Genomic DNA, 20,004 nt, shown 5'->3' on the forward strand with positions numbered 1-20,004 from the left:
AGTTTGCAGTGAGCCAAGATCGTGCCACTGCACTCCAGCCTGGGCGACAGAGCGAGACTGTCTCAAAAAAATAATAATAATAATAATAATACAAAAATTAGCCAGGCGTGGTGGCAGGCACCTATAAACCCAGCTACTTGGGAGGCTGAGGCAGAGAATTGCTTGAACCAGGAAGGCAGAGGTTGCAGTGAGCCAAAATTGGGCCACTGCACTCTAGCCTGGGTAACAGAGTGAGACTCCATCTAAAAAAAAAAAAGCATAGGATTGTCATATATAGGAGTGACATTTAGCTTTTACCATTTTTTTATAGGAAATGTACATTTATAATTGATTCCAGGTGATAGTGCTACAAATGATTTGTATTGACAGGTGCTATTAACATTTTACAACTGTTTCAATCCAGCAAAATTAACCTCAAAAGCAGGGAATATGCCTGTAGTAACCACTCACTGCATCTGGCCCAGGAAACCAGCAGGAATAGATATCTCATCCCAGGGAAAAAAATAAAGGCGCAGGGTTGCTAGGGTTGCAGAAATATGTACCAACTATAGGCCAAGCACTAGGTTAGCTGCATATACATAATTTCATTAATCTTGCATTACAGTGGTAGGCATGCCCATTTCACAGATGTCTTTAGGCTTCCACTTCCTAATAAGTAACTTGCCCCATCTGTAATCAGCAGATATATAAATCTAGAGTATTTGCCTAGTCTGTATGTTTCACTCCAAGTTTCAAGAAATTTTCTTTCTTACAGGTGGCCAGGTGCAGTGGCTCACACTTGTAATCCCAGCTACTCAGGAGGCTGAGGCTCAAGAACCACTTGACCAACTAGGCTTCAGCCCAGGAGGTGAAGGTTGCAGTGAGCTGAGATCACACCACTGCACTCCAGCCTGGGTGACAAAGCGAGACTCTGTCTCAAATAAATAAATAAATAGGCCATGCGCGGTGGCTCACACCTGTAATCCCAGCACTTTAGGAGGCCAAGGTAGGCAGATCCCCTGAGATTGGGAGTTCAAGACCAGCCTGACCAACATGGAAAAATCCCGTCTCTACTAAAAATACAAAATTAGCAAGGTATGGTGGTGCATGCCTGTAATCCCAGCTACTCAGCAGGCGCAGACAGGAGAATCGCTTGAACCCAGGAGGTGGAGGTTGCGGTGAGCCAAGATCATGCCACTGTACTCCAGCCTGGGCAACAAGAGTGAAACTCCGTCAGGATCAGATAGATCATTCTTTGACAAGCAGGATTTAGATGTAGATAATGCTACTACAGCCAGGGAACCAAGTCACTTCTTTCAGCTCAGTATCAAATAAGCACAAGGAGACAGTATCCAGCTTCCAAAAACTTTATTGGCAAACATGCTCTATAAAAGAATGATCAATCCTGTTGCCTCTAAGTCAGTGGAATGAAGAGCTGTGTCCAGGGACACACCACGCCGTGCTGAAGGAGACTGCTGCTATGTCCACCTCTTATTCATAGACCCAGTCATGAGCACAAGACTTGTAGTCAACCAGTTCTTCAGGCTTAAACCATAGGCTGATTTCTTTTTCAGCACTTTTTACTGAGTCACTGCCATGAATGATGTTCCTAAGAAAGAAAACAATTACTAGTTGCCATGTTTTAAAGTGCAAAAGTCTGTTTAATGGGTACCGCAACGGATAGCCACTCCAGACTTTTTCAGCCATATTGCCACTTGAAGCAGCAGACCAATTTATACCCCCAAAGCACTTCCTTTTAAAAGCAGCTATACAACTGTAAAGGTGCTTGATTCAAAACATTCCTTGTTTCAACTGTATTACGCTTCCAAGTCTGGCCTCCCCATCAAAAGAGTGTTTGTACCCCAAGATTGCTGATGACATAAAACACTCCTCCTCAAATTTTGGAAAATACAGTAATATTCAAACCCACTCCAGATCAACATCCCAACTAGATATGATGTATGCGTTATCATAGGCCAGCTCTGCTGCATTTTCTTATAACACTGATTTGCAAAGCCCAACCATGACATAACACTGCTTATTAATAACAATCCCTTTATTCCACTTGAACCTCACAAGTTTGTAAAGGTTTTGAACAGATTGTGTAGAGGTGAGGGAAATCAAAAGGTTAAATGTCACACCTATGGACAAAGTACTCATGGATATGGCTAGAACGCTTCCCTTCTCCACACCTAGCATTTTCTGCTGTGCTACACAGGAACTACCACATACGGCCCCCTAAAATTAAGTAACCTAGGGAAGAAGCTATGTGTGAAAGCTGTTTTGTTTTGTTTTGTTTTTTGAGACAGAGTTTCGCTCTTGTTGCCCAGGCTGGAGTGCAGTGGCGAGATCTTAGCTCAATGCAGCTTCCAACTCCCGGGTTCAAGCAATTCTTCACCTCAGCCTCCTGAGTAGCTAGGATTACAAGCATGCACCACCATGCCTGCCTAATTTTTTATTTTTAGTAGAGACGGGGTTCATGTTAGCCAGGCTCCAGGCTGGTCTCAAACTCCTGATCTCAGGTCATACACCCACCTCGGCCTCCCAAAGTGCTGGGATTACAGGCATAAGTGTGGCCTGAAAGCTTTTATACAATGATAATCACCACCTAATTTATGAGTTTGGGCCAGGCATGGCCTGAGCTTTTATACAATGACATGCCCAGCCTGAAAGTTTTTATACAATGATAATCACCAACTAATTTAAAAAGTTCAGGCCAAGTGCGGTGGCTCATGTCTGTAATCCCAGCACCTTGGGAGGCCAAGACAGGCGGATCACCTGAGGTCAGGAGTTCGAAACTAGCCTGGCCAATGTGGTGAAACCCTGTCTCTACTAAAAATACAAAAATTAGCTGGGCGTGGTGGCATGCACCTGTAATCCCAGCTATTTGGGAGGTTAAGGCAGGAGGATCGCCTGAACCTGGGAGGTGGAGGTTGCAGTGAGCTGAGATGATACCACTGCACTCCAGCCTGGGTGACAGAGGGAGAGTCCGTCTCAAGAAAAAAATAATAATAATTCACAGATTCTTCTGAAAGTAGGATGCACCTGATGTCTGCTTTAAATGGTGTTGCATAAAAGTCATCCACCCTCCTGTCCCCGGACTTACCTGCCAACCTGAATGCAGAAGTCCCCACGAATGGTGCCTGGCTTAGAATCTGCTGGATTGGTCTCCCCAAGCATCACTCGGCCTGTCTTCACCACGTTCAGCCCCTCCCAGACCTCAGAAGTGTGAAAATGGATTTATAATCAGATCTGCCACTCAGGACAGGTAGTGTCTAACATTTACTCCTACCTGACAGGACACATCAATGAGACCAACCAGTGACATGATTATCAGCTAACCCCAGCAGAGAGTAGGGGCCTACCTAAAAACTCCATTCCAAATGTATTGCTAGGATTCAAAGACAGGTCTGCCCAACTTGGGGACTTCCCAGTTTAGCTGAGACAGAGATAAACAATGTTGAAGAATCCTTATACAGCCATCGACAAAGAAAAACTAGTTAAGAGAGGAGAAAATGGCCAGTCTGGAATAGGGTTAGTGGGAAGGGCATCCCAGAAGACTGCTAGAACAGGGAAAAGAAAGACTAACATGCAAGGGTCAGGATTCCAGGGAAGAGCAGAAGGAAGAAAAAGGGGAACAGGAAATAGGTCTACTTTCTCAACAATTTCACTGCCTCCCTATTTTACTCTCTCCTATTCTTTTCACTCCCAATTGGACATTAGCACCATCCAGAAGAAATTGCTTCTAGTATAGGATTTGAGAACTTCTTAAATACTTACATTTGAATTTTTCATGAGAAAATAGGAAAAAATTTTTAATCTAGGAAACATTAAGGTCTAGAACACTTGTCAAACAAGAAATTTAATACTTTTTTTTTTTTTTTTTTTTGAGATGGAGTCTTGCTGTCACCCAGGCTGGGGTGCAGTGGCGATCTCGGCTCACTGCAACCTCCGCCTCCCAGGTTCAAGTGATTCTCCTGTCTCAGCCTCCTGAGTAACTGGCCTCCTAACTGGGATTAACTCCTGGCCTCAGGTGATCCACCCACCTCAGCCTCCCAAAGTGCTGGGATTACAGGCATGAGCCACGGAGCCTGGCCCGGAAATTTACCATTCTTGTAGGCAGTGAGATTCTATTTAACTCTCGAAAAATTTACCTGAAAACATCCTTCCCTTATCTTTTTTTTTTTTTTTTCCTTTGTTGAGACAGAGTCTCGCTCTGTTGCCCAGGCTGGAGTGCAGTGGCACGATCTCAGCTCACTGCAACCTCCGCCTCCCCGGTTCAAGCAATTCTCCTGCCTCAGCCTCCCGAGTAGCTGGGACTACAGCCGTGCACCACCACACCCAGCTAACGTCCTTCCCATTTCTAAGGTCTGATTTGCTTTCTCCTCCCAAGCTCCTAGTTGCTCAGTTAACTAACTTCAGCAGGTTCCATTCATAAAATAATTTAGGTGAGGGAGATGTCTAAAAAAGAACACCGAGCACTTTTTCCCCATTTTCCCTCATTCCCCACAACCACTCACCATGGCCACAACCGGCCCCGAGTTCATGTACTTCACCAGCCCGGGGAAGAACGGGCGGTCTTTCAGGTCAACGTAGTGCTGCTTCAGGTGTTCCTCAGAGGCCTGGCATTGGAGAGGACGCGCCAGTTAGGAGCTAAGCTGGAAAGACTCCAATCCCATCCTCTGGACCTCCCATTAGCAAGTCCGGTTTTATGTTCTAGCCCACGTTCATAAGCGGTGTGTGGAAATATATACATACTCACACAAATATTTTTTAAATCCCATCCAAACCATGAAACTAATGTCATTTTAACAGAAAGACTGTTCTTTTTTGCTGCGTTGTTTTGGTTTGTTTTAGGAGACAGGGTCTCCCTCTCATCACCCCGGCAGCGATGCAGTGGCACATTCATGGCTCACTGCAGCCTCAACTTCCAGGGCTCAAGTGATTTTCCCACCTCAGCCTCCCAAACAGCTGGAACTACAGAGGCCCCCAACCATGCCCAGTTTTTTTTTCTTTTTTTTTCTTTTTTTGTAGAGACAGGGGCTTGCTATGTGGCTCAGGCTGATCTCCAACTCCTGGGCTCCACCCACCTCGGCCTCCTAAATTGCTGGGATTTTAGGCGTGAGCCCCGCGCCTGGCCAAGACTGTTCTAATCGTAAAGACACCCTCATTCTATCAATGACATTAGGGGTTGTGTAATCCTAAGAAGTAGGTGGTTTGAAGATCTAGATTTAGGGAATTAAATTTTAGCTGCAACTGAAGTACATATGTTAGGTCACATGCCAGGCAGAGGTCACATTAAACTCCCCTGGGCTACTCACAATGCCCTTTTAAATATTTCAGATGGTAACTGAGAACATTCTCTTCACCGATGAGCCTGCTTGAATTTCAGTACTTACTTATCCCTAAGTGTAGGGATTCAGATCTGTGCCCCAAATTTAATGTGGAAAATATAGTTCCTGCCCTATGCTAAAGGAGGAGCACCGCACTGGAAGTCGGAGTTTCAGACTAAAGCAAAGGACATTCTAAGTCTCCATTCCGTGCCTAGGTGGACCCGCGTGGGCAGGCGCAGGGGGTCTGGGGCACGGGGTTTCTCCGCTCCCTGCTGCCTCCCTGCGGCCGGTGGGCAGGTGGCGGCCCGCGGGAAGGAAGCCAGACCCGGAGGGCGAGTCACGCTACCCGCGCTTCACCTTCCCAAGGGCGTCTGTCCCCACCGCCCCGGCAAATGGTCGACCGGCCAGAGCCGCCCTGGGCGGGGGCAGCGGGGAAAGGGATTCTCGCGGCCGCGAAATGGACTCGGAAAGGAGACGCGGACAAACCGCCGCCAGGAGGGAAAAACACCCGCGAGCCGGCTGCAGCGGGGGAAGGGAAGACGGGGGCGAGTTACCCGGAGGAACTTCATGGCCACGAGGCGGAACCCCTTCTGCTCGAAGCGCTTGATGATCTCGCCCACCAGGCCGCGCTGCACGCCGTCCGGCTTGATGGCGATGAACGTGCGCTCGAGGTTGGCCATGGTCCTGCGAGGCGAGAGGTGCAGTCAGGGTCCGGACCGAGGCCCTGGCGTGGCCCGCGGAGGCCACGTGGGCGCCGCCAGGCCCGCCTCCCCCACCACGCGCGGCCGCGGGGACACGTGGCTTCCCGGGCGCTTCCGCCCCGCGCAGGGCCGGCGTCACTCTGCGGAGCCCGAAGGCCCGCGGGGCGCAAGCTGCAAAGGAATCTCCCGCTCCGACCCCGCGCGGGACCTGCGGGAAATCGGGGGACGCCCACAGACCGGGCCCACCTGCGGCCGTGCAAGCGGAAGAGGGAGCCGGAGGAGTCGCCAAGGGATGTGCCCCACCGCCTTACCGGGAAGCTGGAGGGGCCGGGTGGCGGCGCTGCGCTGCGAGAGCAGAGAGCTGGAGGGACCACCACACCCGGGAGCTGGCAGCGGAGGAGGGGCGCGGGGCGGAGCGCGACGTGGCCACACCCCGGAGGACCTAGCCTCTCAACCCGCAGGAACGCCCCACCCGCCCGGCCGGACGCGGCCCGAGAACCGTGTCCACGCCCAGCCGGGGCGCGCCCTCGCCGGGCAGTGATCAAAACGAATCCAGAGACAGGAAGTGATTCCTTCTCCACCTGGACGTCCTATGAGTTCAACTACGCACGTCCCAAATCCCACTCCTCACCTCTCAGTACTTCCCGTGAACCCAAAAGCTCCTAGACACACACACACAGAACCTGCTCCTGTGCTCGAGTTCTCTACCCCGGTCAAGGCCATCTGCTGCTTTCAGCACCGGCATTAACCTTGACTTGACTCTCCCTCCCCGTCGTGCACCCACAGTCCTTATCCTCCCTACCTCTGAAATCCAGCCTTCCCTCCCCTCTGCTTGAGCCCTGGTTAAGCCTCGGCCTCCCAACGGGCCTCGATCTCACCTCTCCCCGCAAACCGGGAGCCTCGCTCAGCACCTGAGACGGCCATCTGGTCCTGCCCCTGCCCTGCCTTTATGACTCCCCCTCCTACAGTATGGCGTTCAGACTCCTTAGCGAGATGCTCTTTTCACAGGATGCCCTGCTGCCTGGCTGCCGCCTCCCCACCTACATTTCCAGCCCCAGTCAGCTGCCCCACTCCCACCCTGAGATAGGGATCTCTGCCCACCTGGCACTAAAGTGCGGTCGAGCTTTCCAGTTCACCCTGAGGCGCGCCCCTGGACCCTGAGGAAAGTCTAGACCGTGTCATAGAGATCAGGCCTGTCATCGACCTGTACACACTTCCTATTTGCAGTGTGTAAACTGCAAACAAGCTCCCTTTGGTGATGCCCAACTTCCCTGGGGTGGTCACGAGCCCCTCTCAGCGCCTGCAGCACTGACTGACAGCCGCACAGCAGTGGTACTGCCCTGACATGGTGGGCGCCCGCTTGCTTCCCCTCAGGACTCTGAGCTGACCACAGCAATCATGCCATCACCCGAGTGCCCCTACCACTGCGCTGATTACCTGTCACTGGCCAGATAGATGACAACCTGGCCTCTGTCACACCTTATCTGCTTTCCAAACTTCTAGTTACAGAGCATTAGCCCACCAGACATTGACAATGACTGTCATGTGCCCTCATTTGGGGGCACTGTATTTTTTGGCTTCCATCTGAAGCACACTCTTATTTGGATTACCAAATGTCAACTGTGGAAACAGCTCTGGAAATTTCACGGACTTTTCTCTGTCCAGGGGAGAGCTATCTGCCCCTTGGTCAGGTCACTGATGGCTACTTAGGGTACAGTCAGGACCACCCCTCTGCTTTCACCTCTTCTTTCCTTCCTGGGAAGACTGTCCTTAACTGGGGAGGCTGTAACCCTCCAGCTTCACATGTTCATTCCCCAAGTCCTGGTATGCTCATCTCACGCCCCAAAACAAACAGGCCACACTTTGTGTAAAATATTAATAGAAATTCAGGCCAGGTGGAGTGGCTCACACCTGTAATCCCAGCACTTTGAGAGGCCGAGGCGGGTGGATCACGAGGTCAGGTGTTCGAGACAAGCCTGACTAACATGGTGAAACCCCATCTCCACTAAAAATACAAAAATCAGCCGGGCGTAGTGGCGCATGCCTGTAATCCCAGCTACTCAGGAGGCTGAGGCAGGAGAATCGCTTGAACCCAGGAGGCAAAGGTTGCAGTTAACTGAGATCGTGCCACTGCACTCCAGCCTGGGCAACAGAATGAGAGTCCATCTCAAAAATTAAAAAAAAAAAAAAATCATCTCGCCCTCATCTGTCCATAAAGGCAGCCCACCCCAACTATCCTCTTCTCCCCGCTCTTGAGAAGTCCCTTCCCCTCTATTGCCTCTACCGAAGCCAGATGAACAGGAAAGATAAGAAAACCCTCAGCAGGCAGGCGCAGTGGCTCACACCTGTAATCCCAGCACTTTGGGAGGCTGAGACAGGTGGATCATCTGAGGTCAAGACCAGCCTGACCAACATGGTGAAAACCCGTCTCTATTTTTTTTTTTTTTTTAGACGGAGTCTCGCTCTGCCGCCCAGGCTGGAGTGCAGTGGCCGGATCTCAGCTCACTGCAAGCTCCGCCTCCCGGGTTCACGCCATTCTCCTGCCTCAGCCTCCTGAGTAGCTGGGACTACAGGCGCCCGCCACCGCGCCCGGCTAGTTTTTTGTATTTTTTAGTAGAGACGGGGTTTCACCGTGTTAGCCAGGATGGTCTCGATCTCCTGACCTCGTGATCCGCCCATCTCGGCCTCCCAAAGTGCTGGGATTACAGGCTTGAGCCACCGCGCCCGGCCAAAACCCGTCTCTATTAAAAATACAAAAATTAGCCGGGAATGGTGGCACACGCCTGTAATCCCAGCTACTCTGGAGGCTGAGGCAGGAGAATCGCTTGAACCCAGGAGGCGGAGGTTGCAGTTAGCCAAGATCGCACCATTACACTCCAGCCTGGGCGACAAGAGCGAGACTTCATCTCAAAAAAAAAAAGAAAGAAAGAAAGAAAAACCCTCAGGCTGGGCACGATGGCCCACGCCTATAAGCCCAGAACTTTGGGAGGCCCAGGCAGGCAGATCCCTTGAGCCCAGCAGTTGGAGACCAGCCTGGGAAACATGACGAAACCCCATCTCTACAGAAAATACAAACATTAGCTGGGCGTGGTGGCACGTGCCTGTAGTCCCAATTACTCCAGAGGCTAAGGTAGGAGATCACTTGGGCCCAGAGAGGTCGAGGCTGCAGTGAGCTGCTGTGATCACACCACTGCACTGCATCCTAGGCGACAGAGTGAGACCCCGTCTCAAAAGAAAAAAAAATTTTCAGTTTCCCTTGCAGCTAGATGCAGCCATATGCCTAAGTTCTAGCCAATGGGATGTAAGAGGAAGTGGAGGTTGTAATTCAGAGATGTCTCTTTAAAAGGGATACTTCTTCCACTTCCTTTCCCAACTTGCAGGAACATGGGGGGGTAATCCAAGTAGGACTGATTAGAAGGAACCAGGTGTGTGTAGACCACCTTAAAGATCAGAGCCTTACCACTATGACCACCTCTACTGAGTAGTTAGGGCTTTTTTTTGAAGACAGGTCTCACTGTGTCACCCAGGCTGAAGGACAGAGGTGGGATCACAGCTCACTGCTCCAACCTCTGGGGCTCAAGCAATCCTCCTACCTCAGCCTCCTGAGTAGCTAGGACTATAGGAATGTGCCACCACACCCGACTAATTTTTAATGTTTGGAAGAGATGAGGTCTCACTCTGTTCCCCAGGCTAGTCTCAAACTCCTGGGCTCAAGCAATCCTCCTGCCTTGGCCTCCCAAAGTGCTGGGATTATAGGCATGAGCCACTGCACCCGACCACACTTGAACTTTCAAATGAAAGAGAAGTACATTTCTATCTTGTCTCCATTAAAGCAACCAAATCAATATCCTAACAAATCAAAGCTACTTACAAGACCTCCTGCTTCATTTGAGGCCATCCCAGGGACCCAGGCCTACTGTCTACCTAGCTTTTCTGATTTTCGGAGGAATTACAACTTCCCACACTCCCCCATTCACTGAATCCCCAAGAGCTTCTCAAGAACAGGATGGATATGTTTTTATTTAAGAGACTGGTCTCACTCTGTCACCCAGGCTGAAGTACAGTAGCATGATCATGGTTCACTGCAGCCTTGAACTCCCGGGCACAATCCTCCTGCCTATTATGCCTTCCCCATAGGTAGAACTAGAGGTGTACAGCACCAGAGCTAATTTTTCTTTTTTTTTGTAAAGTCAGTGTCTTGCTGTGTTGCCCACGCTGGACTTGTACTGGCCTCTAGCGATTCTTCCCCTCAGCCTCCTGAATAGCTGGAATTAAAGGCATGAGTCATTGTACCCAGCCTAATTTTTTTTTTTTTTTTTTTTTTTTTAGTGAGACAGGGTCTTGCTCTGTTACCCAGGCTAGTCTCCCACCTCAGCCTCCCAAGTAGCTGGTATCACAAGCACAAGCCAGCACACCCAGCCCTCATGTATTATTTCTGATGAATCCTCTGCACCTAGTCCAGTCTTGGCCATGTAGCAGATGCTCCATAGATGCCTGTTGAGTAGCTCCATGCCAAGAGTGGAAGGGACGCAGGGGTTAAGAAGGGCAGGCAAAGAATGCCTGTGTGTATGTGAGATCTCAATATAAATAATTTTTATAGTATTTACATTCTCTATTAGGTCAGGTTATTCAGTGTACATGAAAAGAAGAAAAAAAAATACAACAATACAAAGTAACCAACTCAATGAATCCTAAGTTGGGAGGAAGCATTTTAATCAGATGGTAGGGGATGGTAACACTGTACAGGGAGCACTCACAGCTCCAAGAGCTTCCTTCCAAATTATGACGAAGTTCCTTTAAATAACTAGATTTCCTAGAGCCTGGTCCTCTGCCCATGGGAAGGAGGAGAAATGGATGTGAAAGCATTGTAGCCTGCTCTCCTGTCATTCATAGATCCAGTTCTGAGCACAGCTCATGTAATCTACCAGTTCCTCAGGGTGAAACCACAAGCTGATCTCCTTCTCTGCACTCTCCACGGAATCACTGCCATGTATAATGTTCCTGGGTGGAGAAAGAGATAGTCACATGACCAAGACCAGAAGGATTAAAATGCGCCCATTGCCAGAAATCTACAGCCACGGCAGCATAAAAGCTGAAGCTCCATGGACATTAGACCATGTTAAAAGAAAAAGCCTACAATGGCCATTCATGTAAGGGTGAAAAATGCCCTCCCCACATTCAGCCCTCCCGGTCACACTGGTGCAAACAGTAAGAGCCTTCAGGAAAGACTGTGGCCAGCAAAGTGTGTTGTACCAGGTTCTACACTTCGTGTAACGGAGGTACAACTACAGTGATTTTAAAAACCAAAGCCAAACACCAACTTAAGGGGGAGGAAAACAATAAACTCCGATAAAATCAACCTGCATATGGTATCATGTCTACCTCCAGCCTCAAAAACCCAAATCCTTGTGGCAACTAAATCAGATTTTGGAAAAGGGGGAAAAAGAGCAAAATCTCACCTGCCAACTTGTATGCAGAAGTCGCCACGGATGGTCCCAGGCTTGGAGTCCGCAGGGTTGGTCTCCCCGAGCATGACTCGGCCTGTCTTCACCACATTCAGCCCCTCCCAGACCTCCAAGGACAGAAGAAGATATGGTCAAAGAAGAAAACCCATCTCAGCAGAAAATCTGGCAACTATTAATCCAAAAATAGGAAAAAATAAAAAGGCCCCTTAAGATGACATTCATTCACTGAACAAATATTTAGAGTATCCACTTATTCCGGCACTAGGGATCCTGGTCTCCCTGCCCTGATGCTTGCCTTTCTACAATGTACTCTCCATTCAGCAACCAGAGCAGCCTCCTTAAAATGCCAAGTGTGGGCAGGGCGCGGTGGCTCACACTTGTAATCCCAACACTTTGGGAGGCTGAGGCGGGTGGATCACGAGATCAGGAAATCATGACCATCCTGGCTAACACAGTGAAACCCCGTCTCTACTACAAATACAAAAAAATTAGCCGGGCGTGGTGGTGGGCACCTGTAGTCCCAGCTACTCAGGAGGCTGAGGCAGGAGAATGGTGTGAACCCGGGAGGCGGAGCTTGCAGTGAGCCGAGATTGTGCCACTGCACTCCAGCCTGGGTGACAAAGCGAGACTCCATCTCAAAAAAAAAAAAAAAAAGGCCAAGTGTGAAGTGTCCCATAGCTTCCCAGCACTCAGGAACTACATGGTCAACACACCCCTAAGAGAGGAGGCCCCTGCCCATGCCTCTGAACTCTTCACATCCCAACTTCTCTCCCACCCATCAGGCTTCGGGCATTTCAATTCTCCTCCCATACTTCAAAACGCCAAGCTCATTCCCACCCTGGGACCTTTGCACATGCTGTTTGCTTGGCTGGAAATGTTTTTCACTGTGATTCTGTACATAGCTGGCTGCTTCTTGTCATTCAGATCACAGCTTAAAATTTGCATTCTTTGATCATCCATTCTAAAGTGATCACTTGCTACTCCTATTCATTTCTGGGCCTATCACTAACCATTAGCTGATATATGAAAATAGATATCTATTTGGTCTCACTCATGACTGTATCCCCAGTGTCTAGAAGAGAGCCTAGCGCAGACGACAAGCAATGCATACTTGGAGTATCTCACACAGGCACACTCACCATGGCAACTACCGGCCCTGAGTGCATGTATTTCACCAGGCCGGCAAAGAACGGACGGTCCTTCAGGTCAATGTAGTGTTCCTTGAGAAGGTCTTCAGAGGCCTATTCAACAGGACGGAGAATGAGAATGGCCCCAAACCATCTAAGAACATACAATCCATGTAAATTCCCCTCATCCACCCTGCTATGTAAAACATGAGTGGTTGGGCTCACTGATTCTGTTATAACCCAATTCATTCTCCACACTGGAAGGGAGCAGTGACAGGACTAAAAGTACTTCTCCAATTTTATATCAATTGTCTCCCTATTGGCATTGACTGATAATAAAACCACAGAACATTAAAATTAAATTCAGCTATCTCATTTTTAAAAAACTCAAACTCCTGGGCTCAAGTGTTCCTCCTGCCTCAGACTCCCAAATAGGTAGGACTGTAGACACACACTACCAGACTTGGCTAATTTTTAAAATTTATTTATTTATTTTGAGACAGAGTCTCCCTCTGTCATCCAGGCTCGAGTGCAGTGGCGCGATCCTGATTACTGCAACCTCCACCTCCCAGGTTCAAGTGATTCTCCTGCCTCAGCCTCCCAAGTAGCTGGGATTACAGATGCCCGCCCACCATGCCCAGCCAATTTTTGTATTTTTAGTAGAAACAGGGTTGTTGGCCAGGCTGGTCTCAAACTCCTGACCTCAGGTGATCTGCCTGCCTCGGCCTCCCAAAATGCTGGGACTACAGGCGTAAGCCACCACGCCCAGCCATACCTGGCTAATTTTAAAAAATTATTTGTAGAGATAAGGTCTCACTATGTTGCCCAGGCTGGTCTCAAACTCCTGGACTCAAGTGATCCTCCAGCCTCGGCCTCCCAACGTGCTGGGCTTACAGACGTGACCCACCATGCCTGGCCCTCAACCATCTCATTTTAGGCAGGAAAATCAACAATACAATAAATTTCCATTCCCAGAGCAAACCCCAAATAAAATGTTAGAAGGACACCAGGGAGCAAGTCTTGGCATTTGATGAGCAGCAAACTAAACCAGGCCATTACCCAGGGATGCTTCACGTTTACTCAGAGGATAAAAGCCCAGCGTGATGACCGTGTGATTCCCAAAGGTATCTGCAAATCACCCAAAAGTAAATGACATCTAGCAATACATAATTCTGCTGAAAAATGGAAAATTAGCCGGGCGTGGTAGCGGGCGCCTGTAGTCCCAGCTACTCAGGAGGCTGAGGCAGGAGAATGGCATGAACCCAAGAGGCAGAGCTGGCAGTGAGCCGAGGTGACACCACTGCACTCTAGCCTGGGTGACAGAGCGAGACTCCATCTCAAAAAAAAAAAAAAAAATGAATTAGAAGTTCTCATACTGCAAGGCTAATATGTGGGAACAAATCACGTTAGCTAGAGAACAAACTATCTGCTTAACAGTTTCAACTCAATTTGGCTGTGTTCTCTCTTGTACTGCATATGTGCTTGTTCAAATCTAACAGGGTCCCATGGTTTTTCCAGCTCTGTGGTACTGCGCTGTATGACGCGTATCGCACACATTAGAGACACACACAAATGTGGAGACTGGCAGCCCAAAAGCCCCATCATTCAGCCACCAGTTATCACTTGCCAAAGTAAAATTATATGGCCACGTAATCATTCCGTGGTAGGGATCCAACCCTCGCCCTGTCCTTTCCTAGCCAAATGGAAGACTTTTGTCGTGAAGTCTCCTAACAGACACTGAGGTGACCCTCCCTTACCAGAATACTCTTTTAATTCTATTAATTGGTTCCAATTATCTTTTTGTTGGTTTTGTTGTGTGTGTGTTTTGAGACAGCGTCTCTCTGCCACCCAGGCTGTAGTGCAACGGCATGATCATAGCTCACTGCAGCCTCACACTCCCAGGATCAAGCAATCCTCTTGCCTCAGGTTCTCAGTAGCTAGGACTACAAGTGTGCACCACTACACCCGATTAACTGATTATCTTTTTTTGAGATGGGGTCTTGCTCTGTTACCCAGGATGGAGTGCAGTAGCTCGATCTCCATTCACTGCAACCTCCACCTCCCAAGTTCAAGCCATCCTCCCGCCTCAGCCTTCCTGGTAGCTGGGACTACAGGCATGGACCATCACACCCAGCTAAACTTTGTATTTTTAGTACAGATGGGGTTTCACCATGTTGGCAAGGCTGATCTCGAACTCCTGACCTCAGATGATCCGCCCACTTTGACCTCCCAAAATGCTGAGATTACAGGTGTGAGCCACCACACCAGGCCCTAACTGATGATCTTTAGTCTGCCAAGCAGATCATAGGCTTTTTTAAGGGCTTGGGGGTTGGGAACCTCAAGTTCTCCCTTGCTTCCTACCTCCACAGCAGATTTAAATAGCCCTTTAGAGTCATGGCCGCTATCCTTCCATCCATTCTTCACCAAACCCATATATCCTTAATAGGAAATTCAGGCCAGGCGCGGTGGCTCAAGCCTGTAATCCCAGCACTTTGGGAGGCCGAGACGGGCGGGATCACGAGGTCAGGAGATCGAGACCATCCTGGCTAACACGGTGAAACCCCGTCTCTACTTAAAAAATACAAAAAACTAGCCGGGCGAGGTGGTGGTCGCCTGTAGTCCCAGCTACTCGGGAGGCTGAGGCAGGAGAATGGCGTAAACCCGGGAGGCGGAGCTTGCAGTGAGCTGAGATCCGGCCACTGCACTCCAGCCTGGGTGACAGAGCCAGACTCCGTCTCAAAAAAAAAAAAAAAAAAAAAGGAAATTCAATGTAAAGGAGAAAATGTCTGCGCTCAGGGGTCAGAGAGACTCAAGTTAAAATCCCAGCGGCATCACTGTATGCTATCAGGCACATCACTGAACCTCTTCAAGCCTTAGGTTGCTCATCACTAACAACCACGAACACAGGAGGAAGTACTTCTCAAGGCTGGCATGAAGACTAAATCAGGAAACATATGTGCCCAGCATATGGTAAATGCCTGATCAACAACACATTCATTTCATGTTACCTTCTGCTGTGATCTATATGTGTCCCCAAAAGTTCCCATGTCGGAAATTTAATCCTTGATGCAACAATGTGGGGAGGTGGGGCCTAATGGGAGGTTTTAGGTCATGAGGGCTTCACCCTCATGAATAGATTAATGTCTTATCTCAGGAGTGGGTTTGTTATAAAATCAAGGTCAACCCCCTCTTGCTCTCTCTCTAGCTCTCTCTCACTCTTGCACTCTCTTGCCCTTCTATTCTGTTATGGCATGATGCAGCAAGAAAACCTACATTAGATGCCAGCTCCTAGAGCTTGGACACCACATTCTCCTCTCGGCATGAACATCAGTCTACCCTCTTTTACGTTAAAGCAGTTTTCTTTTATTTTTTTGGAGATGGAGCCTCCCAAAGTGCTGGGATTACAGGCGAGTCACCACACCAGCCCTAAAGCAATTTTTCTAAAACATCACATAGTAAGTAAATTGAAAGTCAAACTAAAATTTAAAATGTACTAGAAAGGTCCAAAATTGATGCCCTTTTAGGAAAACATACTATCCCCTATTTATTTGAGAATTGGAATTTTTTTTTTTTTTTTTTTTGAGACGGAGTCTCCCTGTTGCCCAGGCTGCGGTGTGGTGCAATCTCGGCTCACTGAAATCTCCGCCTCCTGGGTTCAAAAGCAATTCTTTTTTTTTTGGAGATGGGGTTTCGCTCTTGTTGCACAGGCTGGAGTGCAATGATGCGATCTCAGTCACTGCAACCTCCACCTCCCCAGTTCAAGCAATTCTCCTGTCTCAGTCTCCCGAGAAGCTGGGATTACAGGCGCATGCCACCAGGCCTGGCTAATTTTTGTATTTTTAGTAGAGACAGGGTTTCATCATATTAGTCAGGCTGGTCTCCAACTCCTGACCTCAGGTGATCCGCCCGCCTCGGCCTCCCAAAATGCTAGGATTACAGGCGTGAGCCACCGCACCTGGCCGGTTCAAGCAATTCTTTTTTTTTTTTTCCTTTTTTTTTTGAGACAGAGTCTCGCTCTGTCGCCCAGGCTGGAGTGCAGTGGCGCGATCTGGGCTTACTGCAAGCTCTGCCTCCCGGGTTCACACCATTCTCCTGCTTCAGCCTCCTGAGTAGCTGGGACTATAGGCGCCCGCCACCTCACCCGGCTAGTTTTTTGTATTCTTTTTAGTAGAGACGGGGTTTCACCGTGTTAGCCAGGATGGTCTTGATCTCCTGACCTCGTGATCCGCCCGTTTCGGCCTCCCAAAGTGCTGGGATTACAGGTTTGAGCCACTGCGCCCGGCCGGTTCAAGCAATTCTTATGTCTCAGCCTGCCGAGTAGCTGGGATTACAGGTGCCCGCCCTGACACCCAGCTAATTTTTGTATTTTTAGTAGAGATGGGGTTTCGTCACGTTGGCCAGGCTGGTCTTGAACTCCTGACCTCAAGTGACCAGCCCGCCTTGGCTTCCCAAAGTGCTGGGATTACAGGCATGAGCCACTGTGCCTCGCCCAGCCAAGAATTTGAATTCTTATCTCTAGAATGTGTTTAAAGAGGGGTTACTGGTCAATCAATCCCTTGCATTTATCAGAAGATTGCTTTGTAAGTAGCTTGCAGGTACATCTGCTCTCTGCTATTTCAGGAGAACCTCCCCAAAACCAAAACCATAGTTTTCCTCCACAAGCTCCTATGGTACCTAATAAATGCTAGACAATAAGCATTGATGAGTGTCTAGTAATTGCTGATGGAAGATTTTCTTGCTAAAAACACAACCTGTCTCAAAGGGGGAAAAAAATCTCTCTAAAATTATCTGCTTAGGAAGCTCAAGACCAAGAACTCAAACATGCTCAGCTGAGTCAAAAATTACAGAGATGCAGTCATATGTGGAACTCTGCACTGCTTTTCCCATAGCAATGCACCTCATATTACAGAGACTATTTTGGAAAATCCTAAACGTAGCCAAACGCTAAGGCACTGAGGTGTTTCCAGGTCTCTAGATACTTGTGTCCACTCTGTCCACTCTACCATGAAGAAGTTTAAATAAGAAAGCCGGGGAGAAACAGGTTAATCACAGTGTTCTCCCATACTATGAAGAAATCAAAATGGGAACAATGAAGTCCACTCACTTGCATGAATTTCAGACCAACAAGGCGGAATCCTTTCTGCTCAAAACGCTTGATAATCTCTCCGACAAGACCCCGCTGGACCCCATCTGGTTTGATGGCAATGAAGGTCCGCTCACAGTTGGCCATGGTCCTGGGGATAGGCAGGTAGAGGAATGAAACGGCGCTGAATCACTTGCCTACATCGTCATCCTCCTCAAGCGGATTATCCCATAAAGCTGGTTCAAATCTGTCAGGTCAGCTGCAGGTCTCCCTCTGCTAAAAACCCAGTTCCTCCCCAGTCCCCTCATCTATGAACAAATATGTCAATGTGGGAAAGGATCCAAAAGCAAGGACTATAATTTCTATCCCATTTGATTTATTTTATTTTTGTTTTGGTTTTTGTGGTTTTTTTAGAGATGGGGTTTCGCCATGTTGCCCAGGCTGGTCTCAAACTCCTGTCCTCAACTGATCCACCCACCTCAGCCTACCAAAGTGCTGGGATTATGGCCATAAGCCACCGCGCCCAGCCCCTTTTTTTTTTTTTGGTATGGGGTCTTGCTCTGTCGCCCAGGATGGAATGCAGTGGCGTGACCTTGGCTCACTGCAACCTCCACTTCCCAGGCAAGCTATTCTCCTACCTCAACCTCCTGAATAGCTGGGACTACAGGCGCGTGCCACCACGCCCAGCTAATTTTTGTATTTTTTTTTTTTTTTAGTAGAGATGGGGTTTCACTATGTTGGCCAGGCTGGTCTCCAACTCCTGACCTCAAGTAATCCACCGGCCTCAGCCCCCCAAAGTGCTGGGACTACAGGCATGAGCCCCGTGCCTGGCCACCATTTGATGTAATAAGCTTCTTTTAAGCATCTACTGTGTACCAAACACTGTGGTGGAACTAGGATACAGGAGGTAAAAACTATCTTTCTCAGTAATCAAGCTTGGGAGAAACTACACTGATACAAAGTTTTACTAATGTGAAAGTGATGTCTGGCACAAAGCAGTAAGAAATAATAGTTTGACTTAATGTCACATCCATAGCATTAGGGGTTTTAGAGAATATATCTTTACAACCCCCTTCGTTTTACAAATGAGGAAACAGGACCAGAGCACCAGAATGAAGGCCAAAACCCAGCATTCCCAACCCATTAATCCATTCTTGTAATGTATGCTACACTTTACAATGCAAAGAATATTTTGACTAGCCAATAAACGGTGGGGTGTGGGAGAGCTACAGACATTAGGAATACCTGATACGGGACATCATACTGAAAGGAAGCCTAGAGAGTACCTATTCTGTCCAGATCCCTCATTTTACAGAATACTGGCTCATGACGTACCCTGTATCACATCTTGAGATGGGAGGCCCCTCGCCTTGAAAGACAATCTCTGATGTACACAGCAGCTCCACCTATTGGCCCCACCTTCCTGTCCTTTAGTTAACCTCTTCTTACAGCATCTTAGCACCGTAGCCCAATTTTCTGTTTGTGTGTCTGCCTCCCCACCGGTCTCTGGCCTGCATACCAGGCTGATTTACTCCTGTGTAGGTCTATGGTACCTAGCCACAGGGCCTAGCAGTCAATAAGAGCAAAGAAAATCATTTATCATCACTCTGCAACTTCCAAAAAAAAAAGAGACAAAGCCCAAAGACTGCGGAGAATCGCCCGATGGGGTGCGGGGCAAGAATATTGTCCAGGAGAAAACAGGACTAAAGTGCCAGAAATAGATCCTAAAAATGTCCCTCCACATCGATCCCGGTGACACAACAGTAAGCACTCAGTCCTTGCTGAATGAATGACACACACGCCCGTCATTTATTCAGCAAGGCCTTATAGAACGCCAACTCCGTTCCCGGCACTGCTCTCGACAGAGGCAAATAAGGCACAGCCCTGTCGTCGCGGCCTGACGAGAAAGGCGGCCACCGACAAAGGAGAGTCCATGTGGCATGGGATGTGCGCCGACCGGTCTGCACTTGTCCACAGGCGCTCCCTGCCCCTCCTCCCATCCGATCCTCCTCGCCGCCTCTTAGAGCTGAACTGACCTCTTCACTAACTCCTCACCTAACTCTCTCCGGCGACTACACTCCTTTCCTTTCCCTCTCAGGATCCCGAACACCTCTTACCCTTCCAGCTGCTTAGGCTTGAACTCCGGCTGCAGCCGCCGGAACCCGAAACGCGCCGGGGACCCACGTGGTTCGCAGCACTCGCACGCACGGAACGCTTCGGCGCAGATCCGCTGCCGGAGAGCCCATTTTGCAGAACACCGCTCGCCCACGCTTCCTCTTGGGAGTAGGCAGTCATTCTAGGGAACAACTTTCTACT

General features: G+C 48.9%; 2 protein-coding genes across 7 annotated transcripts; both read right to left on the bottom strand.

Annotated features, from left to right (window-relative positions):
• Positions 1 to 1,330: 1,330 nt before the first annotated feature.
• NME2 (NME/NM23 nucleoside diphosphate kinase 2) lies at positions 1,331 to 7,262 on the bottom strand. 5 transcript variants are annotated; one of them, XM_077968403.1, is made up of 5 exons: positions 7,115 to 7,262; positions 5,867 to 5,996; positions 4,500 to 4,601; positions 3,086 to 3,198; positions 1,331 to 1,588 (listed from the first exon to the last, which is right to left on the bottom strand). In XM_077968403.1, the coding sequence occupies exons 2-5, from the start codon at positions 5,990 to 5,992 to the stop codon at positions 1,471 to 1,473; spliced, it is 459 nt and encodes a 152-aa protein (XP_077824529.1). In that variant the 5' UTR covers positions 5,993 to 5,996; positions 7,115 to 7,262; the 3' UTR covers positions 1,331 to 1,470.
• Positions 7,263 to 10,702: 3,440 nt separating this feature from the next.
• NME1 (NME/NM23 nucleoside diphosphate kinase 1) lies at positions 10,703 to 19,859 on the bottom strand. 2 transcript variants are annotated; one of them, NM_001204515.1, is given in 5 exon segments: positions 10,703 to 11,014; positions 11,473 to 11,585; positions 12,618 to 12,719; positions 17,710 to 17,839; positions 19,806 to 19,855. In NM_001204515.1, coding segments are annotated over 4 exon segments (459 nt in total). In that variant the 5' UTR covers positions 17,836 to 17,839; positions 19,806 to 19,855; the 3' UTR covers positions 10,703 to 10,896.
• Positions 19,860 to 20,004: the final 145 nt, after the last annotated feature.

This window comes from Macaca mulatta, chromosome 16 (assembly GCF_049350105.2).
Source record: "Macaca mulatta isolate MMU2019108-1 chromosome 16, T2T-MMU8v2.0, whole genome shotgun sequence".
Lineage (NCBI taxonomy): Eukaryota > Metazoa > Chordata > Mammalia > Primates > Cercopithecidae > Macaca > Macaca mulatta.